The 22678-nt window shown below is 32.7% G+C and overlaps 2 protein-coding genes across 2 annotated transcripts in view; one reads left to right on the top strand and one right to left on the bottom strand.

The window, feature by feature from the left end:
- LOC148947417 (uncharacterized) overlaps positions 1 to 22678 on the top strand; it is a 71403-nt gene that overhangs the window by 7616 nt on the left and 41109 nt on the right. The window contains exons 2-6 of the mRNA XM_089095879.1: positions 7021 to 7161; positions 10465 to 10822; positions 13526 to 13674; positions 17313 to 17491; positions 21528 to 21711. Coding sequence (XP_088952005.1) covers positions 7021 to 7161; positions 10465 to 10822; positions 13526 to 13674; positions 17313 to 17491; positions 21528 to 21711 — 1011 coding nt within the window. The remainder of the gene's footprint in view (positions 1 to 7020; positions 7162 to 10464; positions 10823 to 13525; positions 13675 to 17312; positions 17492 to 21527; positions 21712 to 22678) is intronic.
- The window catches only part of LOC148947418 (mitochondrial import inner membrane translocase subunit Tim21), a 523198-nt gene that overhangs the window by 488884 nt on the left and 11636 nt on the right, over positions 1 to 22678 (bottom strand). The window lies entirely within an intron of this gene.

Here is a 22678-nt window from a genome sequence, read left to right as displayed (position 1 = left end):
TCTATATATCAATTAACACTCAGTAGAATTGCAACTTTTCACTTACAGAGACTAGTTTCAAAACAATACATCTTACATTGCATAGACTAATTATGTCAAACGAGACATCTTCAATGCAGATTAATTAATTATTACATTTGATTTTTGTTTGGGATATAGGAATGCATGAATGGGAAGTGATAATTTCTTTTAAACTATCAAAGATTAATCAACTCGGAGATTTCACACTTCTTGTGTAATCACAAAGAAAAAAGAAGAGAAATTGATAAAAGATATTTTGAATTATGGCCCAAAATCAGAGATATTACAACTTAAATGACGCGAGGGGGCGTGAAAACTATGATTTTTAACTTTGATATGTAAGACTAGACAGAAAAGTCTATAGGAGTGGGACTGACACCCGCCTCAACCCTCGCTCTCGAAATCCCCAACCACTCTCTTCCCCCCAACTAAAATTTTCCAGAGGATTTTAAAATCCCCCCTTCCCCCCAGACTCAAAAATTTCTAGGAACGAATTTTCATCGTATTTAAATATTTTCTTTGGAAAACCTGCTTGCCGAAACTATAAAAAAACGGAACTTTAGTAGCTAGTACATATTTTCATCGTATTATAAATATTTTCGTTAGAAAACACACTGAAAAGCCATATTAAGAGCTATATTATGAATAACAGTTCAAGATAGGTTAGGTTACCATCGCTCTTGAAAGCCCCCACACCCCCACACCCAACATCAATATATATATATATAAACTATAAAAAAAAAAAAACGGAACTTTAGTGGCTAGTACATATTTACATCGTATTTTAAATATTTTCGATGGAAAACACACTGAAAAGCAATACTAAGGGCTCTATTTGTGTTAGGTTAGGTTTTGTTAGGCTTGGTCTAGGAATACCAGGTTAGGTTAGGTTAGGTTACCATCGATCGTGAAATCCCCCCCCCCCCCCACCCTCCTCACCTCAAACTCAAATTTTCCAGAGGATTTTAAAATCCTCCACTGAAAAGCCATATTAAGAGCTATATTCGTGAGGTTAGGTTAGGTTAGGTTAGATGAGGTTAGGTTAGGTTAGGTCTAGGAATAGCAGGTTAGGTTAGGCTAGAATAGGTTAAGTGGCCGATCCCCACCCCAGGGGCCACAGGCCGAAGGAGGCACAGTCGGGGTATCCCCCCCAGGATAGGTTAGGTTAGGTGAAGTGGTATTAACCTAACCCAGGTTAGGTTACCTAACCTAACTATGGGTTAGCCGGTTAGGTTAGGTTAGGTACGGTTAAGTGGCCGGCCACTTAACCGAACCTAACCTAACCTAACCTGCTAACCCATAGGTAGTTTAGGTTACCTACCCTGGGTTAGGTTAAGACCACTTAACCTAACCTAGCCTATCCTGGGGGGATCCCCTCACGAGGCCGCCTATGGCCTGGGAGCCATCGGGGGGGGGGCAGCCCGTTCACCGAATAGCTCCTAAACAAACTTGCAAGTACTATACCTAGCCTAACCTAACCTAATCTAACCTAACCTAACATAACCTCAAAACTAACGCTCTTACGATGGATTTTCAGTGGAGGATTTAAAAATCCTCTGGAAAATTTGAGTTTGAGGTGAGGAGGGTGGTGGGGATTTCAAGAGCGATGGTAACCTAACCTAACCTAACCTGTTATTCCTAGACCTAGCCTAACCTAACCTAACCTCACCTAACAAATATAGCTCTTAGTATGGGTTTTCAGTGTGTTTTCCATCTAAAATATTTAAAATACGATTTAAATTTGTAATAGATACTAAAATTCCGTTTTTTTTTTTATAGTTTATATATATATATTTTGCGTGGGTGAGGGGGTGTGGTGGATTTAAATAGATAGGGTAACCTAACCTATTCAAAAATTATATTACAAATATATATAATAATATGTCTTTTAAGTGTTTTTTCCAACGAAAATATTTATAATACGATGAAAATATGTACTAGCTACTAAACTTCCGTTTTTTTTTATATATGAGGACAGCTGTTTTTACCAAGAAAAAAATTAAAAACGAATAACTATAGGTACGAGAAATTTTTGATGGGTGTAGGACGTGGAGTGTTTACAATACTATTGTAAATTTTAGGTGTGGGGACGAGGGTGGGGGAGATTTCGAAAGCGAGGGTTGAGGCGGGTGGCAGCCCCACTCCTATAGAATTTTCTGTCTAGTCTTGCATATCAAAGTTAAAAACCATAGTTTTCACGCCCCCTCACGTAATTTCAGTTGTAATAGCACTGATTTTGGGGCATATTTCAAAATAACTTTTATCAATTTTTCTTCTTTTTTCTGTCTGATTGAACTAGAAGTGTGAAATCACTGAGTTGATCAATCTTTGATATTTTTACAGAAATTCTCCCTTCCCATTCATGCATTCCTATATCAAAGACAAAATGAAACGTAATAATTAATTAATCTGCATTGAAGATGTATCGTTTGACATAATTAGTCTATGCAATGTAAGATGCATTGTTTTTAAAATATTCTCCGCGAGTGAAAAGTTGCAATTCTAGTGAGTGTTAATTGATATATAGAAAGGTAATTATTGTTCTAAATCAACAGTTTGCACGATTTCGTAAATAAATAACCGTTAGGTAAGTATATTTAAGAGCTTTGAAAAGCTTTGAAAGTCAGTATATGTTGAAATAGAGGACAAGATAGAAAATAATGGAAGGTTCTTCAAATGCAAATCCGGCAATGTTTAATATGAGTTCAAAAATATGTCTTTTCAGTGTGTTTTACAACGAAAATAAGCAAAACATGATGAACATGCATACCCAAGGTTCTAACAAAAACTCTAAAATTCGGTAAATTGTCAAATATTGTCTAAATGCAATTTTTTCCTGGAATTGAAATATCTTAGTTTAACTCAGCTATTGAATCTTTGGTGGATATATTGGTTCAAAAATAAACTAGTCCCCTAATACTGAAAATTTAAGTTTGAACAATTTTTCGTTATTATTTCATCATATCTTTGGTTTAGTCTGGTAGCTCTTTACTTTTACTCGAAAACTGTCCTCTTGTGGGAAATGCAAAATACGAGGAAATTACTTTCCCATGGTTCTAATTCATATCCTTCAATTAGTGGGTCAGGTAGTATTTCTTCTAACTTTTGTGTTTTTTCACAACAGAATGGCTCATATTTAAAACACTAACACGTAGCTAGATGAAAATGTGTATGAATTCTTAATTTTTAGCTGTTTTGAAGATGTAATAAAGGAATATTTAGTATTTTTTATAACTTTTGTGTGTTTTCTCAACATAATAGCCCATATTTAAAACACTTACCCTTAGCTAGTTGAATATGTTTATTAATTATTCTTTTTTAGCAGTTTTGCAGGTTTAATAAATGAATATTTTTATTTTATAACTTGTGTGTGCTTTCGCAACGGACTGGCACATATTTAAAACACTTACCCTTAACTAGTTTAAAATGTGTATGAATTCTTAATTTTCATCCGTATTTCAGAGGTAATAAAGGGATATTTTGTATTTTTCTAACTTTTGTGTGTTTTCACAACAGAATGGCTCATATTTAAAACACTTACCCTTAGCTAGTTGAAAATGTGTATGAATTCTTCATTTTTAGCCGTTTGCAGAGGTAATAAAGGAAAATTTTGTATTTTTCTAACTTTGTGTGTTTTCGCAACAGAATGGCACATATTTAAAACACTTACCCTTAGCTAGTTGAAAATGTGTATGAATTCTTCATTTTTAGCCGTTTTTCAGAGGTAATAAATTAATATATTTTATTTTTTTGAAACATTTGTGTGTTTTCGCAACAGAATGGATCATATTTAAAACACTTAACCTTAGCTAGTTTAAAATGTTTATTAATTCTTCATTTTTAGCCATATTTAAGATGTAATAAAGGAATATTTTTTATTTTTTTATAAATTTTGTGTGATTTCGCAACAGAATAGCCCATATTTAAAACACTTAACCTTAGCTAGTTGAAAAAGGGTATGAATTCTTAATTTTTAGGCGTTTTATAGAGCTAATATATGAATATTTTGTATTTTTTCTAACTTTTGTGTGTTTTCACAACAGAATGGCTCATATTTAAAACACTTACACTTAGCTAGTTGAAAATGTGTATGAAATATTTATTTTTATCCGTTTTGCAGAGGTAATAAAGGAATATTTTTTAGTTTTCTAACTTTTGTGTGTTTTTGTAACAGAATGACTCATATTTAAAACACTTACCCTTAGCTTATTGGAAATATGTATGAATTTTTCATTTTTCCTTCTGTGAAAAGGGGGCAAATTATTTTAATAATGACTTTTTTTCTCATCTTCTTCTGCCCGATTAGGAAGAATATCTGTCGCCGCCGACCACTAGGAGAATAACGCCCACTAATGCGCCCCCTATGAAATCCACAGTTGTACAGTATGGACGATGTCCAAATCCCCCCAAATCCATAGGACAATCCACCCTTCATATTGACTAGTCAAGACCGACGCTGCCTGTACAATTTGCAGCCCAATTTATACAAGAATATAACGACACTGATCCCTCTACCCTCCAACAAGCACTACCTGGTCATTCAGGCATCCCAAAGCCCAGATGAATTATGCAAATGTATGCATTTTTTCCTACCTATCTATTTTTTCCAATGTTTTTTAGTCTTTTCGTTTTCACTATTTTTCAATACTTTAAAAGTTTTTGTCAGAGATATTAAAAAAATTTAAGTTTTAATACTTAATTGTTATTATTTCATTTTAGCTTTGGTTTAGTCTGGTAGCTCTTTAATTTTAATCGAAAAGTGTTCCTCTGGTATGAAATATAAAATTCGATGAGATTATGCTCCCTTGGTTCTAATTCATATCCTTTATTTAGGGAGGTCAGGGCTTGGTATGAAAAAGGAATTTTCAGTGAAAGACTCATAAACCTAGCTCTTAATATGTTTTTTTTAGTGTTTTTTCCAACGACAATAAGCGAAATACGACTAAATTACATTCCCATCGTTCTAATTCGTATCCTTTAATTATGAAAAAACTTGAAAGTGATTTTACGATAAGGCTTCAGCTGCAATTTACACCAAAAGGACAAGATACTTGTCAAAATCATGCAATTGAAAAATGTAAAATGTATATTTCAATAAAATAATAGTCTTCTTAATAATTTAGAATCAATAAATCGTGTGACGTGGTTTTCTTTAGTATTGTTTTTGAAGGATTAAAATATGAGGAGTGACAGAAAAAATTTTTAAACTAAACAAAACTTTAATTTTGGTAAATTGTCAAATGTTTTCAAAATATGATTTTTTCCTGAAATTGAAAACTCTTTGTTTAAATCAGGTATTGAACCTTTGGTAAATATATTGATTAAAATATAAACTATTTCCGTAATAGAGAAAATTTGAGTTTGAAGACTTATTCATTATTATTTCATCATATCTATTGTTTAGTATGGTAATGATTAAAATATGATGAGTGACAGAAAACGTTTTGAAAATAAACAAAACTTTAAAGTCGTTAAATTGTCAAATGTTGTCAAAACTTAATTTTTTACTAAAATTTAAACCTCTTAGTTTAAATCAGGTATCGAACCTTTTGTAGATATGTTGGTTCGAAAATAAACTATTACAATAATATAGAAAATTTAAGTTTGAACAATTATTCGTTATTATTTCATAATATCTATGGTTTAGTCTGGTAGCTCTTTAATTTTGCTCGGAAAGAGTCCTCTTCTGGGGAAAAGTTTTTTATAACTCTAATAGGTTTATCTCTAAACATAAGTTTACGTTTGAAGAATTATTCGATATTATTTCATCATATCGTTGATTTAGTAGCTCTTTACTTTTACTTGAAGTGTCCTCTTGTGTGAAAGAGTTTTTGTTACTTTAACTAGTATGGCATTGGACATAAGCTTAAGTTTGAACAATTATTTAACTTTATTTCTGCTAATTTTTGATTTAATGTAGTAGCTCTTTACTTTTATTTTAAAAACTTATTCGGTGTAAAGTTTTTTTTAATCAATAAGACATTAGTTGCTAACAGAATGTAAGTAATGAGCGACCCGGTTCAATAGTAATTGAAACTATAGAAAATGGAATTTTGATACCAATAGATATATCAGGGAATCAAATTTAAATGCTGATTTAAAATATATAAGTTTCATCAAGTTTAGTCTAAGTTTTTATTTGATAGTTTTTTTCTCTCGAAATAACATATTAAGATAATGGGTCAAATTGTAATAGGCGAAACTTATAATGTAATAAAGTAAAGAGGTGTTTTCTACCATTTTGTGGTGCAAAACTGCAGTTCTACCTACGGAAGGTATATGTGTTTTAGAAATAAATTTATTAGATAGTAATCGACTTGAAATTATCGAAAACTATGTTTTGAGTTTCTGAGTTTTTTAATTTCTCAGATCACAATGGTGCATCATGGTACACTTGGTCTTAATTATTTATGTAGTCGGTACAAAATTAACTGTTAATAGAATTTTTATTTATAAGCTTTGTTGAACTAATCAGATTCATTTAAATCTTCAAAAATAATGTACTCCTAATAAAAACAACTCACTACGGCACATCGTCGACCGAGACGGCTCCCGCTTGGCATGCCCCCCCCCCACCAGAGAGGTTGGGCAGTGTATACTTACCTTGTTAGAAGTGATTAATTATAAGTATGTTTACAGTAAATTTAATTTTAAGTAATTATTAAACTTTATTTCTGCTCCCTTTGATTTAAGGTCGTAAATCTTTACTTTTCATTGAAAAAAGTAGTTCTTGGAAAGGTTTTTTTTCATAGTTTTATCACATACACTAAATCTCATACATGCTTATATCAATGACATTAAATCTCACTCCGTAAGTAAAAAATAATATAAAAACCGACTTCTGGCTAATTGATGAATTTTAGACACACAAAATTATAGATAAAATGAAAAATAATAAGTAACCTTGTTTATTATATTGATAGAACACCCCTCAGTATATTAATGAAGACTATGCCTTTTCACGGAGATTTTGACCAGTGTGTTCTCAACCTTTTTTAGGATGTATGGGTCGAGTGGGAGCTCAAAGAAAATGAGGAGCTTCTTTTGTGTAAATCTGAGATTGTTATTTCAGATAATGATGAGGAGGTGGTAGAAGTTCATTATGCATCATCTGAACCATCTTATACATCAGATAATTTGGTAAGACAGGGACCCTCAGGTAGAATTTTTGTTGATGAGGGTGATTGTCTATGTGCTAATATGCTAACTCTGAGTAATATCAAAACAGAAAATGATGTTGATGATAGCATTCAACTACATACAATACCGTCACCTCAAAATGAATAAATTACCATTTTGGACGAGTTAGTGGAGGATAATGAGGTCATATATTTAAAAATTATTATATATTGATTTGACAGTTGAATAGAAATATATAGAAGAAGGATTTTTTTTTTATAATTGATAAAAAACTTGGGTGGGCACTGATAGTAAGCCTACTCTATGGAGTGATTTGATGAAACTGTAATATTCACGTACAAAAGTCTCTGCGAGTATACTTATTCTATACTTATCTAGTATGAGAAAATAAAAATATCAGAAACAAATTTATTGTATGATTATTGTACAAAACTTTTTAAGCATATCGAAAATGGGATTTATCGTAAAATGCCATATAAGAACTCTTCAATTATGGTGTCGGTTATTTAGAATCTTTTTCGTAGAACAATCTCTTATGTTGTCTCTTAAAGGGCCACTTTTTCTCTTCTCTTGGAGCATAATCATCATAATAATCCGAGTTATATCTTGCACTATACACATTTTTCCTTGGGTTTTCACTGCTGTCTTTTACACTATAGAGAAAGCCCTCTTTTACCAGTCTCTTCTTTTGATTCTCCTTTTCTATCATATTAATCCTTCTTTTATCTGAGCTTACTTGCAATCAATATAAATTTCTCCCCATGTCACATATAATTTTTATTCTCGTTTCCTCCAGATTCTTCTCATCTGTCTCTACCTCTAAGCTATCTAAACAATCAGTCGGTTCATGTGAATACTCAAAGTCATGAAAATGTCTTTTACAAATAGAACAGTTGCAATAAAAGGATATTTCTAACTCAACTTGTTCACTAATGTAATTACACTGCTAAATAAAAACTTAGTGAATTCTATTAACAGACTAATAAAACTATAGCAAAAATACCGTTCCTTATATTCACTCCGCCACTAATATGTAAACAAGCCCTCTGATTGGCTGAGAAGGAGGATGTATCCGACTCGCTGATTGGCTGAGAAGGAAACACGGGATCTAACTGTTTCCGGGAAAGTCATAACATTGGCTCGAGAGCAACAACAACAAATACTATTTCTGGACACCATGACATTCGCCTCGAGCATGTACATGACCAAAGCAGCAACAAATACTATTTCTGGACACCATGACATTCGCCTGAGAGCGTGCACTTACAACAACAACAAATACTATTTCTGGACACCATGACATTCGCCTCGAGCATGTACATGACCAAAACAACAACAAATACTATTTCTGGATCATAACATTCGCTGAGAGCGTGCACTTACAGCAACAACAACAAATAAATCGACCTTGACATTCACTGAGAGCGTGCACTTACAACAACAACAACATCGACCTTGGAAAAAGAGGTCATTGACCCCATTAACCACGTGTTCTCCCTAATGACTCTATGCCCATATATGGTGTGGGCGTGGGACCTCCTGACCCCTCTCTACTTATGTGATCAACATCCACTTCAACACTCAAAATACGGGATTCAAAAGACTCCATCTGACTTTTCAGACCTTTTAGCAGCTTTTCAATTCTTGCAAATTTGGGATTCTAATCAATGCTAATAGCATCATACACCTCACTCACAATCATTTCTGCACTAAGAGACTGCTTACTACTCTGTCCACTTTTCTCATTTACTTTTTTCTGAAGCTTTATTAATATACTATTTTTTGTCCGCATCTTCAAAAGCAGCTAAATTTTCATATAAATTTGTAACAATGTTAGCCCCTGAAATTGAACTACTCTGTGATTTTGGGCTGTGTTCCAAGTAAATATTGGGAAAGCATTCTAATTCTTCAAACGCTGACGAAATCTTGTTTTCTTTTGACAGTTTAGTCGTAGCCGCATACTGATCATAGTCCAAAAGATTTGACTGTAAAGCTATCTGCAGATCGTGTGTTCTGCACCAAAATACCCTGAATTGATCTGACTTATTCCCCCAAGCTGATTTTATAATCCTAACAATGCGAACCATATCCAACCATATAACAATGCACCAAGACCATATCTCCTACTCGGAACGACATATTATCGGAAATATAACATTATCCGAATCAAAATATTCGATTAAACCGTAAAATCTCCAAAATTAACTAGAACTAATGGAATTCAAAATAAATTTCTTAGAACATAAGCATAAATTAATCACTTGCTCGTCCAGATATAAATAACGTTAAATGTTTTTTTTTAACTAATGTCTACCTCGGTTGCGAAAGATGAATAATTTTCTAAATTTACAAGACTGGAATGTTCAACTTATCGCGGTTTCATCACATGCATAATTTGCTGATCAATAAATTGAAATATGGCTTATATCCAGATTACAAAACTCACAGAACAAGTTTATCTTGAACTCAGATTCAAGACTGATAGTGATTATATGTTTTAATATAGGTAAATTATCTATGAAAGTTTTAATCTCGTCTTAGTATTTTGTTTGTTGGAGCTTTCTTTAGAGCCTTGATTCCCCAATTGGGGCACAGGCTCCATCGACAGGCATGGCACTATTTTCGTGGTTGACGGTTAAGACGTGCACCCTTTGACTGATTATACTTTAGAGCCTTAATTGTTAAAAAACCAAACATTTTCCATGGGGATGACGTTACATTCATAACCATTTAAAGAGCAACAAAGACACATGTTAATGTTGCAATGACGTTATATATTTTATAAAGCTTGTCATATTCAGATAATAGTGATTATTAGTATACAATATGCCTAGATGATGACCGGAAAAACATACAATGTTAATGGCGTTTTAAGGTTCCTTTAGGTGAATACACATAAAATTTTGAAGAACAAAATTTAAATATCACGAAGGGTGCATCCAGTGGTGGATCCAGGGGGTGAGAGGGCGCCCTCCGTAACATAATCTTAAGTGGTGTATTATACTTAATTAATGCACATCTGCGTTCATTAAACTTGCTCCTAATGCAAGTTTATCAGAAAAACTAATTTTGCGCCCCCCAAAAAAATCCTGGATCCGCCCCTGGGTGCATCAGGATTTTAAAATGCCTAGGTGGGGAACAGGCTCAAAATCATTCGGGAACCACTACTTTAATATAAGGTAAAGGCCAATAGATAAGATAAAAACTAGATCTAGTAAACTCCTGTAGACTATATTTTAATCACTAATATTATTCCTATCATTGCTATTAATAGCATGTGATAACCTCCTTGTTACTAAGTAGCATAGTCAGAAAGTCAAAAAATTGTTAAGTAAGACATGTATTTTTAAGAGTCCTCCTGTGGATCGCTCGTCTAAAGGTCAAATAGAGTCAAAAGACATTTTCCCTCGCAATCTCAAGGACAGCTCCTATGATGCGTGGCTTCATCCATCTGCAAAGACTCAACCAGATTCAATCAGCAATGCATGTGTTTCTTCAGCTAATAGTGGAGTAATTTCAGTTGATTATGAGAGCCTTTCTATTGGGGGTAAAGATGAAGATAGCCTGCTTCTCCAATCTGCTCAATCTGACTCTTCAATCCTCAAAGGAGGTCAATCCCAGGGTAAACCTTCTCTAAAGCTAATATACCCTTACCAAGAAGGTTAGTCTTCTTTAGATACTCTAAAATTAGGTTGGTGGTGGTGCAGAAGTGAGGAATTCAAGAAACTTGGATTTATACCTTGTCAAAAGAATCACTTTGGTCTATTTTTCATAGTTAAACTAGGAATCCTGTTATATATCTATCTATATGACAATTTAAATTAAGTAGGAAAAGATATGATATACTAATGTCTGACGTTCTTAAACCGGTTTTGTTGACCATTAACAATTATTTCTAACAATTATATTGAACTGTTTTACCCTTGAGCCTGGTTTTTGACTCATTCAAAATCTTTCTATGAATTGATTTTATAAAGTTTAGAGAATATCGTTTTGTTTAATCTTTGCTAACCACAGGAAAATAAAATTTAATAGGCTATAGCAGAAAAAAGTAATTATAAGATTAATAGCGAAATAAGATAACAACAATGCTAAAAATGTGGTCTTACAGATTCATAAACAGAAAAAAAAATTGTGATGCAGAATACTTTTCAAGTTTTTGTAGTCAAATGAAGTATCCTAAAGTATCCTTACTGTAATTTCGCTTGGTAATATTCCTTAAATGAAAAAAAAATTGTTACTATTACTGCTAATAACTCGCTACAACACCAAGCCGTCTGAGGCCAGCACGGCTACACACGTTCCTGCGCCATACCAATATATTCCAACCTCGCTAATTACACCTTCGTAAAAAGCCCCTAATTCCCTTAAATTTTTCCTTATGGCATTGTTCTATCCCATTCGAGGACAACCTCTATTTCGTTTAGCACTAGACAAATCCGTCATCTGTCATCCTCAGAAAATGTCCAAGCCATCCCATTCTTTTTCTCGTTACAGCCTTAGAAAGTGGGATTGAACCATATTTTTCGTATGGCTTACAGTATGAGATACGATCAGTCACCGGGTTCCCATAGCAGTCCTTAGGCAACTTCGTTGCAAAACATCAAGTAAATTCTCCTCCGTTTTTCGGATCGCCTGCGCTTCAGAGCCTTACTTAACCACTGACATCACTGTAGCATCCAATACTCTAAGCTTGGCTCGCAGATTTTTTTATTTTTCAAAAAAAAAGATTAACTCTGAAAATACATTCCGACCCTTCGCTACTCTACTTTTAACATCTTCACTGAACTAATAATAACTACCTAGGTGCTAATAATACTCTTGACTAATAATACTACCTAGGTAAGTGAAGCTGTCCACTTCATCGATCTTCTCGTCACCCGACATCACCTCCTCGTCTTCATTTATTCCCAGTCTTAACGGCTTAGTTAAGAAAGTTAAATTAAATCGACCATTATTTTCGCTGCATACAAGCTAAGATAAAATAATCACAGAAAAAGCTTAATGTAATACTTACTGTCAGAATCTTTGTAAATCCATTACTTTTTTTCTGTCATATCCTGGATTCTGTTAGATTGGGTCTTCTTTCTGGATTCAAGAACTTCTAGTAGGAAACTCTAGTGCCCCTTTGCGTTATTGAATTTTAATTGAAATCGAAGTTATCGAAACCGGAAAATCAAATTGTCGAAATATCTTAACCTAAAGACCCATCTCTGAAAGTAATGAATCAATCGGACACCCAACAAGAACCAAACAGCATTTTCCCCATCATATAACCATGGTGTCAGTAATTGATATTTTATATTGCTTAGGGTGGCCCTTCACCCAGTGGCACCACAGAGGCTTATTTTTTGGACATTTTGACCATTTGAATAAAAGGGCTATCTCAAACTTTTGATCAGTAGTCTTGAGGGGAGGGGAGCTATAATAGTGAAAGTAAAAAATGAGCACGGAAGGGGACCAATTGCCCTATATCTCTTTTTGCTCTTTAAAAGGCTCGAAATTTTCAATTTTCATGAACGAACAGTTCTAAAGATCTCAAAACCACTCCATCCATGCCATGTGGCCAGGGAAAAAACGTATATTGCAGGCTTATGGCTATTTACTTAAACGGCACTTTAGTATTGCCTCTGGTAATTTGGTTACCGTCTAAGATATGAATAGATATTTATTTCAAAAAATGACTATCACAAGCCCCGAAGGGCCGAATTCGCATTTCGGAGCCATAAAAAAAAATCGTAAAAATAGCACAACAAATAAGAAACTGGCTAAACAATGCCAAAAACAACAATATCAGAAAGGCAAAGCCATTCATTAGTCAAAAAAAAAAGAGAAAAAAGTGTAAAGTGTAAGAAAGTTAAAAAGGCAAAACTAAAACAAAACCTCTAACAAAAGTCTGTTATTAATATGACGTGTGTGTGATATAAAAAGTAGTTGAAGCCTAAAGGGGAGCAAGAGATTGTCTTAATGGAGATTCCATGCCAGCCAAAGGTTTCGTCAACAGGTGACAAGCTATTTATACTAAGGTGTAAAGTTTTTTATGGGTGCAATGGATAAAGAGTTTTGGAAGAAGGGGAAGATTTTTTCTCTTCGTAAATGGCTAGTTCTGACATTGCAGTTTAATAACTCTACCTTATTTTATATCTTAGCTAATGATTTTGGTTTGGATTTTCATTGAAATTTTGTGGGTAGGGGGCTAGTGGGCTTAAAATTTTGGGGTGCAGTAGGGAAAGATAGAGCAATTATTTTCTCCGATCCTTACCAAGGATTATCCGGTACTATTATTATGCCTGTCGTCTGACAGGCTTTGCTGCTAGTCATAAATTGTTTTCAATCAATTGATATTGCTATCCATATTTTATAGATCAATGGAGTTCAGTAAACCTTGATGGCAAGAAAAGAGATGGTTTTGAATTCCTCAAAATGCTCCAGCATTCCCCACTTGTGAAGAAAGTTCCTGTAATTCCCGCTGAACTCTCTTCAACTACTATAACTAAGGGTGGAGTTTTGAAGGTGATTTTTTTTTTATCATGAGTGCAGAAGGATGCTTAAATTGAAAAAATTAGTTTTTGCTTCGTTAGGAAGTTTTTCTGCTACTAGATTGAAACTAGTTTCGTAAATGTATCCGCAGGTCAGTGTATGTGCTCAGAAGGGTGTTCTTAGTTTCCCAAATTCAGTATTCTACTTGCTTTTTAGGCTTTTTGCATTCTACTTTTGTATTTTCTGCTCTATTTACTAGCTATTCCTTCTTAGTCCTACTCTTCTTGCTCTTCTATTCTGTTTCTACCCTATTGCATTTTGTCTTATTTAACTTCAATTATATTCTTCAAAGTGTGGCTTAATTTGAAAGTGTAGTTAAAATCAAAAGCCCAAATTTTGTTTTATTGTATTTTTTACTTTGACACCAAAGAAAAGGAGTGGAGGCAGAAACATTTTGAATTCGTATTGGGGCCATAGATACATAGGAATGGGGCCACAATTTATTTAAATTGTCAACTAGGTGTAAGGGATGAAACATTTGATAGCCATGGCTAATTAGAATAAAGCCCAGACAGATAATCTCTATGAAAGGCAAAGCTACCTCAACTTTTTCATAGTTGTATAAAAATGATTCTTTTCAATCTTTGTAATATTCTATCATCCATTCTAGGGCAGAACTAATACAAGGAAAGAATTAAAGAGAGAGGCACCGAAAATATCGAAAATGTGATAAATTATGAAAGAGTTGCAGGAAAAGATATAGAAAAGAATAAATAATGTGTGACATTTTGGATATGAAGGAAGGTTTATTTTATGAGGAAGAGTTAGGGACAACATTAAATGGATTAAACATAATAAGAATCCAAGTGCAGACAGTGTGGTAAATGGGCTTTTTAAATATATGGGATTATGAGGTTAGAAGTATATTACTGAACATTATGAATATTATTTTGAAAAAAGGGCGAAGCACTAGTGAAAAAAAAAAAACTCTCATGAAAATCCTCTAAAAGAAAGATAATAAGAGAAAGTATGGCAATTATAGAAGCATTTGCCTGGTTTCTATAGGAAGTAAATTACTTATTTTGATGATACTTCTTACACTTAGAGATGCTGTAGATAAAGTGCTAAAAGAAAAACAGTGTGGTTTTATCAAGGGTAGAGGATGTGTCGAACAAATTTTCATGCTTTGATTACTAATTGAATAGTGGCTGAGTCAAATAATGGCTAGGATATGTTCTGCAGATGAAGGAAGACAGATTGCCGAAAATAGTCCTTGTCGGTCAGTGTTCTAGGGCCAAAGAAAAATCAGGTTATCTCTTAATAGGGTGGAAGAATGTCGTAAGAAAAGATTTAAGAGAAATGAAAAGTTCTTAAGAGGGTGTAAGTGGGAGGGGGCTTTGGAAATATTGGGCTGATGGAGGAGCATGAGTATCTGCGTTTGCCTCAGACGGCTTATTCCTGCAATGAGTTGATAGAAGCAGTAGTAGTGGTATTAATACAATCGTAACCAAGATTGAGTATTCTTGTGGAGGAGGGGGGGGGCTGAAATTCTGTTTGTACGTTAGTACGGCAATTACTTAGTCCAAACTGTAAATCGATGCCATCATTTTTACATTGAATTCCAGAATCCTTGTTCTTCCTGCGTTATATCACTTTGGAAGTGAAGTAAATTATTGTGCCTCACACTTCTACATTAGAAAATTTGTCGGTTTACGAGGCATCTTTTAATTTATAGAGAAAACAATATTGGTAAAAGTCAACTTCATCTTTTTTTTAATTCAGTTTTATCAGTTCAATTTCTTTTCTATTTTTCTCATACCAGATGCTTATTACCTGAACCAAAACTAGTTCAAACAGTTTGTAGTAACAATCTTAACGAAGTTTTCATCATAATGCTATGAATGTCTGAGAACCACTTAACATAAATTTTAAACTCCCACCTGCGAGAGCGGGAAAGTTCATATTTCTGGCGCTTCAGGAGGGCTAAAACGCGTCTTTATTTGATGTTTTATTCTTTCCTGTTTTATTTGCAATCTTTTATCTTTACCAAACGCCAAAGTATTGATGCAGTGGTAGCAGAACTTTAAGAGAGATCTTCTTTGAACGGGCAATGTGAGTTTTTTGTGCTTTTTAGGAGTTAAAAATGATCAAAGGGCAACCAGCCCCTGCCTTGTCATTTTTGACCATGGGCCTTATTACGACCCAAAAGGGGTTGCAGCAAAATTTTGAGATAGTCATAATAATCAGAAAGGTTGAAATATAAAATGTATGAAACATAAGGAATATAAAGTCTCTGAAGTTAGTGCACACCATACAGTTCCCGGGGTAAGGACTCAAATTTTTAAGAACTGTTAATTCAGTATTGAAGGATTCATAAATGAATATTGGAAAAAAAATGAAGCTTGTTTTATATTTTAGTACTCAAGATCATACGGTTATTTTGGTCAAGAGTATTTTATTTTCTCCAAAACTTTTTGGGACAAGTGATCTTAACTATTTGCAAATAACGAATTTCAAATTAAAAGGCGAGAAAACACAATGGCATGAAAAATAGAGGTAAATCACAGCCAGAGAAAAAAAATGCAAATATATTGGTCAAGATCCCCGATCAACCGTCCCCTGTGTGGAGTCAATGCTAAAAAAGGGTACTGGTAAGGGTCCACAGGATGAAATTTCAAGATAAATTGTACAAATCAACTTTAGAAAACAAAAGGCCCTTTCCCAAGCAACAGTGAAAAGTAACTCAACAAAAAAAAAACCATATTAAATGACAATTCAAATTTTCAATAGGAATTTATTTTGCGTAAGGATTTTTTGATTGCTAATTGTTTACCAGGTATTATCGTCAATATACATAGTCTGTGTGATCTCAAGAGTTAATAATTTCAAATGGAAAAGTTTATCTTTGAATAGCATTGGAAAAGTGAGGATGCTGTACCTTGGTAGAAAAACTCGCTCTAACATAAAAGTTGTCAAGCAATGTACGACTCCAAAGACCTTCATTTTTATGCAAATTAAAGAATCATTCAAGTGCCATATCCTTGGTCCAAGGACAAATTAAAACAGTTTTGAAGGAAGGTGAGCATAGTGTGACATGAAGGGCAATGTAATCCTGTATGATTGAAGGATTCATTGTCACCCCCAACTCTGTATTCAACCATAACTACAGTTCCTACAGCTGCTTGAATTGAACCAATGGTCGTGGAACAGGTCCTGAGTCCCACCGTGGCAAACTCGAGATTGGATGTCAATTTGATTATTCTAATGAATAATAATCAAGATCGAAAACAATAAAGATCGAGATAAAATAAACGATATATGCAGAAACCATGTTTCCAAAGGCAAACTTCTTAGAATAGCCTAAATGATAGGCAAACAGGACTTGAGTTTAGAAAACAAAGTTCTCCATACGGAAAGAGCAACATTGAAATTAGAAATGAAGGGACTTTATTTATTTTATTTTTCTCTGAACAGAAAAAATGCTGATGAAGTTTTTTGAAAGATAATCGGTAAATAGCACACTGATGACTACATCTGTTACAGTTTAGGATGGCTTCAATAAGATTGCTATTCAAAATTAAGGGAGGGGGTTGAGGGAGGTGACAAGTTATTACAAAAAGTGTGACTAATTCTCTTTTGACGCTATAGACTAATGAAAGTTGTTTTACCAGGTTCCAGATACTCTTATGTTAGATTACTTCCGAGGAAAGGGTTTGACAAACTACGGTCGAATTGGCTCAGTCCAATCGAGTCAGGTGAATTCTACTGGCCATCATGGGGAAAATGTATCATCCAAAAAACCTCATTACAAGGAATTTGGAAATAGCAAAAATTTTGAACTAGTGACTGGGTACAATTTTATTTATTTATTTTTTTGCTTGATTTTATCTTTGTTTAAAATGCGAATTTTATTCGTGAAAATTATTCTGTCTTTTAACCTAAATTGTGTGTTTATAGTAGCTCTAATTTTAGTAGCTGCAATGGTAATGTATTTTTAGGTTGACTTTTAGTAAAATTTTTCACAAGTTTACTAAAGAGTGAGTTTGGGTTTCCGGTGCCAGAGTTTTTAAGTTTGAAAACCTCATCAAGTTTGTAAATGCCTTATACGCTTCGTAGGAAAGTATCGATATTCTAACTGCCAAAATTTGTTTGTACTTGCTTGATAAAGGTTTCTCATATATGTATATATATATATATATATATATATATATATATATATATATATATATATATATATATATATATATATATATATATATATATATATATATATATATATATATATATATATATATATATATATATATATATATATATATATATATATATATATATATATATATATATATATATATATATATATATATATATATATATATATATATATATATATATATATATATATATATATATATATATATATATATATATATATATATATATATATATATATATATATATATATATATATATATATATATATATAAAAAAAAAAAAAAAAAAAAAAAAAAAAATATATATATATATATATATATATATATATATATATATATATATATATATATACCACAGATCAGTATTAATAAATAAATGAAACCCAAAATAAAAAGAAATTAAAATAAGTCAAACTCAAAACGAGCAGAAATTAATCTGATTAGGGTTCTAAACCCTATGATTTCCAAGAGCTATAGTATAATATGCACTTTACTGAAAAAATTCAAATGAATTTACTTTAAAAAATGTGCATTGTCAGTTTAATATACATATGCTGATATCTATTCCTTAAAATCTTAATTAATTTTTAATTTCTTAAAGTTATAAAAGTGAAAACATTTAAAAGAATTTTTTCAGTAAATTCATTTTTGGTTTAATGGAGTTCTTTACTTTTTTTTGAAAAAATATTTTGTACAAACAGTTTTTTTTTATTAATTTCTGTTCGTTTTATATTGACATAGTTTTTTTCAGAGAGAAAGAGTGAGCCTCTTCTGAAGTTAAACAACCATCCCTTCCATAAAAACCTTTAATATCCCCTGGGCCAATTTCTAATAACGATATGTATGAGCTTCAAACTTTTAGTTGTCTTTTTTAAAGTTTTTGAATTTTTGTAATCCCTTGTCACAATAGAGAATCATCATTTGTAATAATTGCAATTTTTTTCCTTCGAACCTACCTACTGACATTATAATACTGGTTGCGTTCAAAAAGGTTTTCTTTTTTAAGGTTTTTGAATTGTTGAAATACCTTGTTAAAATATATACAAATATTTTGCAATAACCAGTTTTTTGCGCTTTGCGCAATTTAGTGTCTTTTCATACTGAGGATATTCTTTGATTATTACCGCAAGTCCGATTTCTAACAGCCATTTCTACTAAGCTTTAAATTTTATTTTGCTTTTTAAGGTTTTTGAATTGTTGTAATCCCTTGTCAAAATATATGGATATATTTTTGCAATTACCAGTTTTTGCTCTTTAAGCAATTTAATATAAAATTCTCCATGCATGAAAATCTTCAAATTGTCCACATAAGTGTGAAAAATTTCATGACGTCATTGCATTTTTCACTACATTACGTCATTTGCAAAAACAAAAATTTAGGCTCTTAACAAATTTTCTCAGACTTCTGACCTATCTAGATTTTTTTTTATGCAAGAATATATAGGATTCCAATTTTCCCCTAAAAATATGGAGCCGTTTTCGAGAAAAAATAAATAAATACACAATTATTGCTCACTTACACAATTATTATTAAAGATAGTATATATATATATATATATATATATATATATATATATATATATATATATATATATATATATATATATATATATATATATATATATATATATAATATATATATATATATATATATATATATATATATATATATATATATATATATATATATATATATATATATATATATATATATATATATATATATATATATATATATATATATATATATATATATATGTATATATGGGATATATATATTATATCCCAAGATACCAATTTTCCAGAAAAAATATGGAGCCGTTTACGAGAACTGACACATATATTGGACTCAAATGTAAAATATATTCTTAATCGCCCTTCATATTTTCCGTGATTTGTTATATTTCTATGTGTAGCTCTTCAGCATTTTCTATCGTGGTATGTTCGTCTGTTTCTACCCAATTATGACCTAAGTCTTTTGATGTGCATTGAAACTTGTTTTTAAGGTTTTAAATCTCTCTTTGTTTAATTTCTGAATTTTTATTTAATTTCTAAATTAATTTCTGAATTTCAGAGTCAGCTCAAATCGATCAAAAGTAGCTTCTTCTAGTTTTTTAAAGTCTCTTGCGTAATAAGTCGGAAAGGTCCCAAAGATAGTTTGTGCGTTGGGATTTAGGTTGGGTTGAATTTTAGTTACCCATTTATCTTCTGGCTAACCGTTGTATTCTGTTGTTTTTTTCAAGACTGGAGACATACCAGTGTATATTTCAATTTTTCTTGATTGACTGAAATCTCACCATACGCATTAAATCTGATGCCGACGATTTCTGAGGTATCTGGGAATCTCCATGCAATTGATTCCGTCATTTCCCTTTTATCTTCTGTTTTCATCCTCTTTTATTCCTTCTCTTTTCTGTCCACTTCTTTTTTTGGACCAAGTAATTCATAAATTGCATAACACCCTGGATTTTGGATTTTCCCCAGACTTGATTTTGAGCTCATATTATCAAGACTTCTTTGGGTACCTGAGTTTTTATATTTTTTATTTCCCAATTTTCATTTCCTCAGTCTTTACACTTACGATTTCTCTCTGTAGTATATGGTCTATACCCTTCAGGCGGATCACCTTGATTCGGCCTTGTGCCCAATGGGTGCATTTGCCTAAACCTTTGTGTGTCTTCATGCTTTTTCGTCTCTTTAACGGGTCTTCATATATACTCACCATCTTATTTTATAGGTGCCCAACTTGACTGCTGGGTGTGATATTTCCTGATCTTACAGCCTCAACCCAATCTATATCCTGGTTGGTGTTTTCTGTTCTTGGGGACAACTTTTTGGGGCTTCGTGGTTTATTTTCCCCTGACTATTAATTGTACTGGAGATCCGTGAACTTGATAAAAATTAACCCCTGCGAATGAATCTGTCAACTTATTAGCTGACCCAAATTGTCTTTTCTCAACTGGTGACCTTTTCTCTATGCTTTTCGACAGTGTTTTAAGCATATATAATCTAAGATTGATTTATCTTTTGTTGGTGTTGAGGGAAGTGAGCTCTCGTTTGAAACTATAATTATTTGTGTTTGTCTTACAAAATTCTTTAACGTCATACTTCTGTTTTATTTCGTCTTTGATTAAGGCTATTGACAGCTTGAATAGTTGTTTCTGATAGCCTTATTCAGCTCTTAATTCAGTTTTTCAGTCGTTCAATTAAGTCTAAAATCAGGAAAATAATACTAGTGCATGATGAATAATTTGAATGATATTGATGGTATCAATACGGCATCACTTAAATGGTGTCAAGAAATTAATTGGAAAATAATGCCCATGATCCTTTTTTGTATGCATGCCAAAAGAGTGAAAAGTCAGTTAAAAGAGTTGACCAATTATGTGTTTATTTACGTCTTTTTATTATACTTTAGATAGTTATGACTTTTTGGCTGAAGTGGCTCTTATTTTCTTAACCAATTTAAAAAGAAGTGAAAAAGAAAGAAAATATTCATCTAGGATTTCAGAGTTTCCTATATAGTTTTGCTGGTTAAGCCTAAGTGTTGTGAGTCATTCTCTTTCAACTTGAGTCTCCCCTCTCTTTTGAGGTTAACGTTATTTTTCGGCGTTCTTATCAGTACTAAGTTCGGGGTAAAAAGTCAAATTTAATAGCCTACTTTTTTTCTAGATATAATGATACCAATTTGGAAAACTCATCAAGAAACAAAAAGCAGACAAATTTGTCGGATATTTTTCAAGCACAAGAGAAGCAATTCGAGATTCTTCGTGAGATGATTGAGGCAGGCTTTGCAAGATCCGCTGATCCTATGATCAAGAATCTCCCTGAATCTTTCATAGTCTACATGGACAGTGTTAGTCCATTTTTTGTTTCTTATTATTTTCATTTTTCACTTTTGGTCCTGCCAGTTTTGACACAAATGTTTAAAAGTATTCAAACGTTTTTGAGTTCGTCAGATTAGATACTTCACCTTGAACAAACTCTGACCTTGGACCCTTATTCACTGCTGTCCACCCTCATTCCCTTATTTTCGCAACGGACAATTATTCTTAACCTGCCCCTTGAGCCCTGCTCCTTAGTGCAGGGTTCTGGAAGCTCTTTTTTGTTGAACCCTGTCTTTTGTCCTCTCATTAGATTTTTTTTTTTCAACAAGAATCTGATCTACCCTCTCGTGAATCTTGGGACATCACTAACGGGTAAGTGAAGCTAAGTTGTCATTTTTTTCCTGAAACATTTTACCCACTTCTCTCAAATTTAAAAATAAGAAATATTATTTTCAAAATGAAACAGTTTGTTAGCGTATCACATAACCCTGCCATAAACATATCAAGCCCTCACTTGCAAAATCTGGAATTTGTAATTTTTTTTCCAGAAGAATCACGAATCCGTGTTTTTTTTGTTGTTGTTGTCGTTTTTAGGGGTGATCGTATTGAACCAATGGTCACAGAAATTCGCGACATGACTCCTTCAGACGGAAAATAAAAGTTCTAGTGCCCTTTTAATCGATCAAATAAATTGGGGGGCAACTAGCTCCCTTCTACTCCTTTTTTTCCCAGGGTCGAAAATTTTCCACGGGTAGAATAATCGGTGGAATTCGAAAAATTATCTGAAATTAAATAAAAACCAAGTTTTTTTTTCAAATGAAACCAGGCTAAGGAGAATTTTCCTGGTGAAATTGTCCATAGGAAATTTTGCCTGGTAGTTTTGAGTGAGAATGTAATTTTTTTTTTTTTGGGGGGGGGGCTGGGGGGATATTTTATGTGGAAGAAAATTTCCGTGTAGAAATTTTTTAGGGGAGGGGAAATTTTCATTGAGAAGAA

Source organism: Artemia sp. Qi Xiang Cuo, chromosome 10 (genome assembly GCF_049724085.1).
Source record: "Artemia sp. Qi Xiang Cuo chromosome 10, ASM4972408v1, whole genome shotgun sequence".
NCBI lineage: Eukaryota > Metazoa > Arthropoda > Branchiopoda > Anostraca > Artemiidae > Artemia > Artemia sp. Qi Xiang Cuo.
The sequence above is the reverse complement of the archived record's forward strand: the minus strand, read 5'-3'. Positions and strand labels throughout refer to the sequence as shown.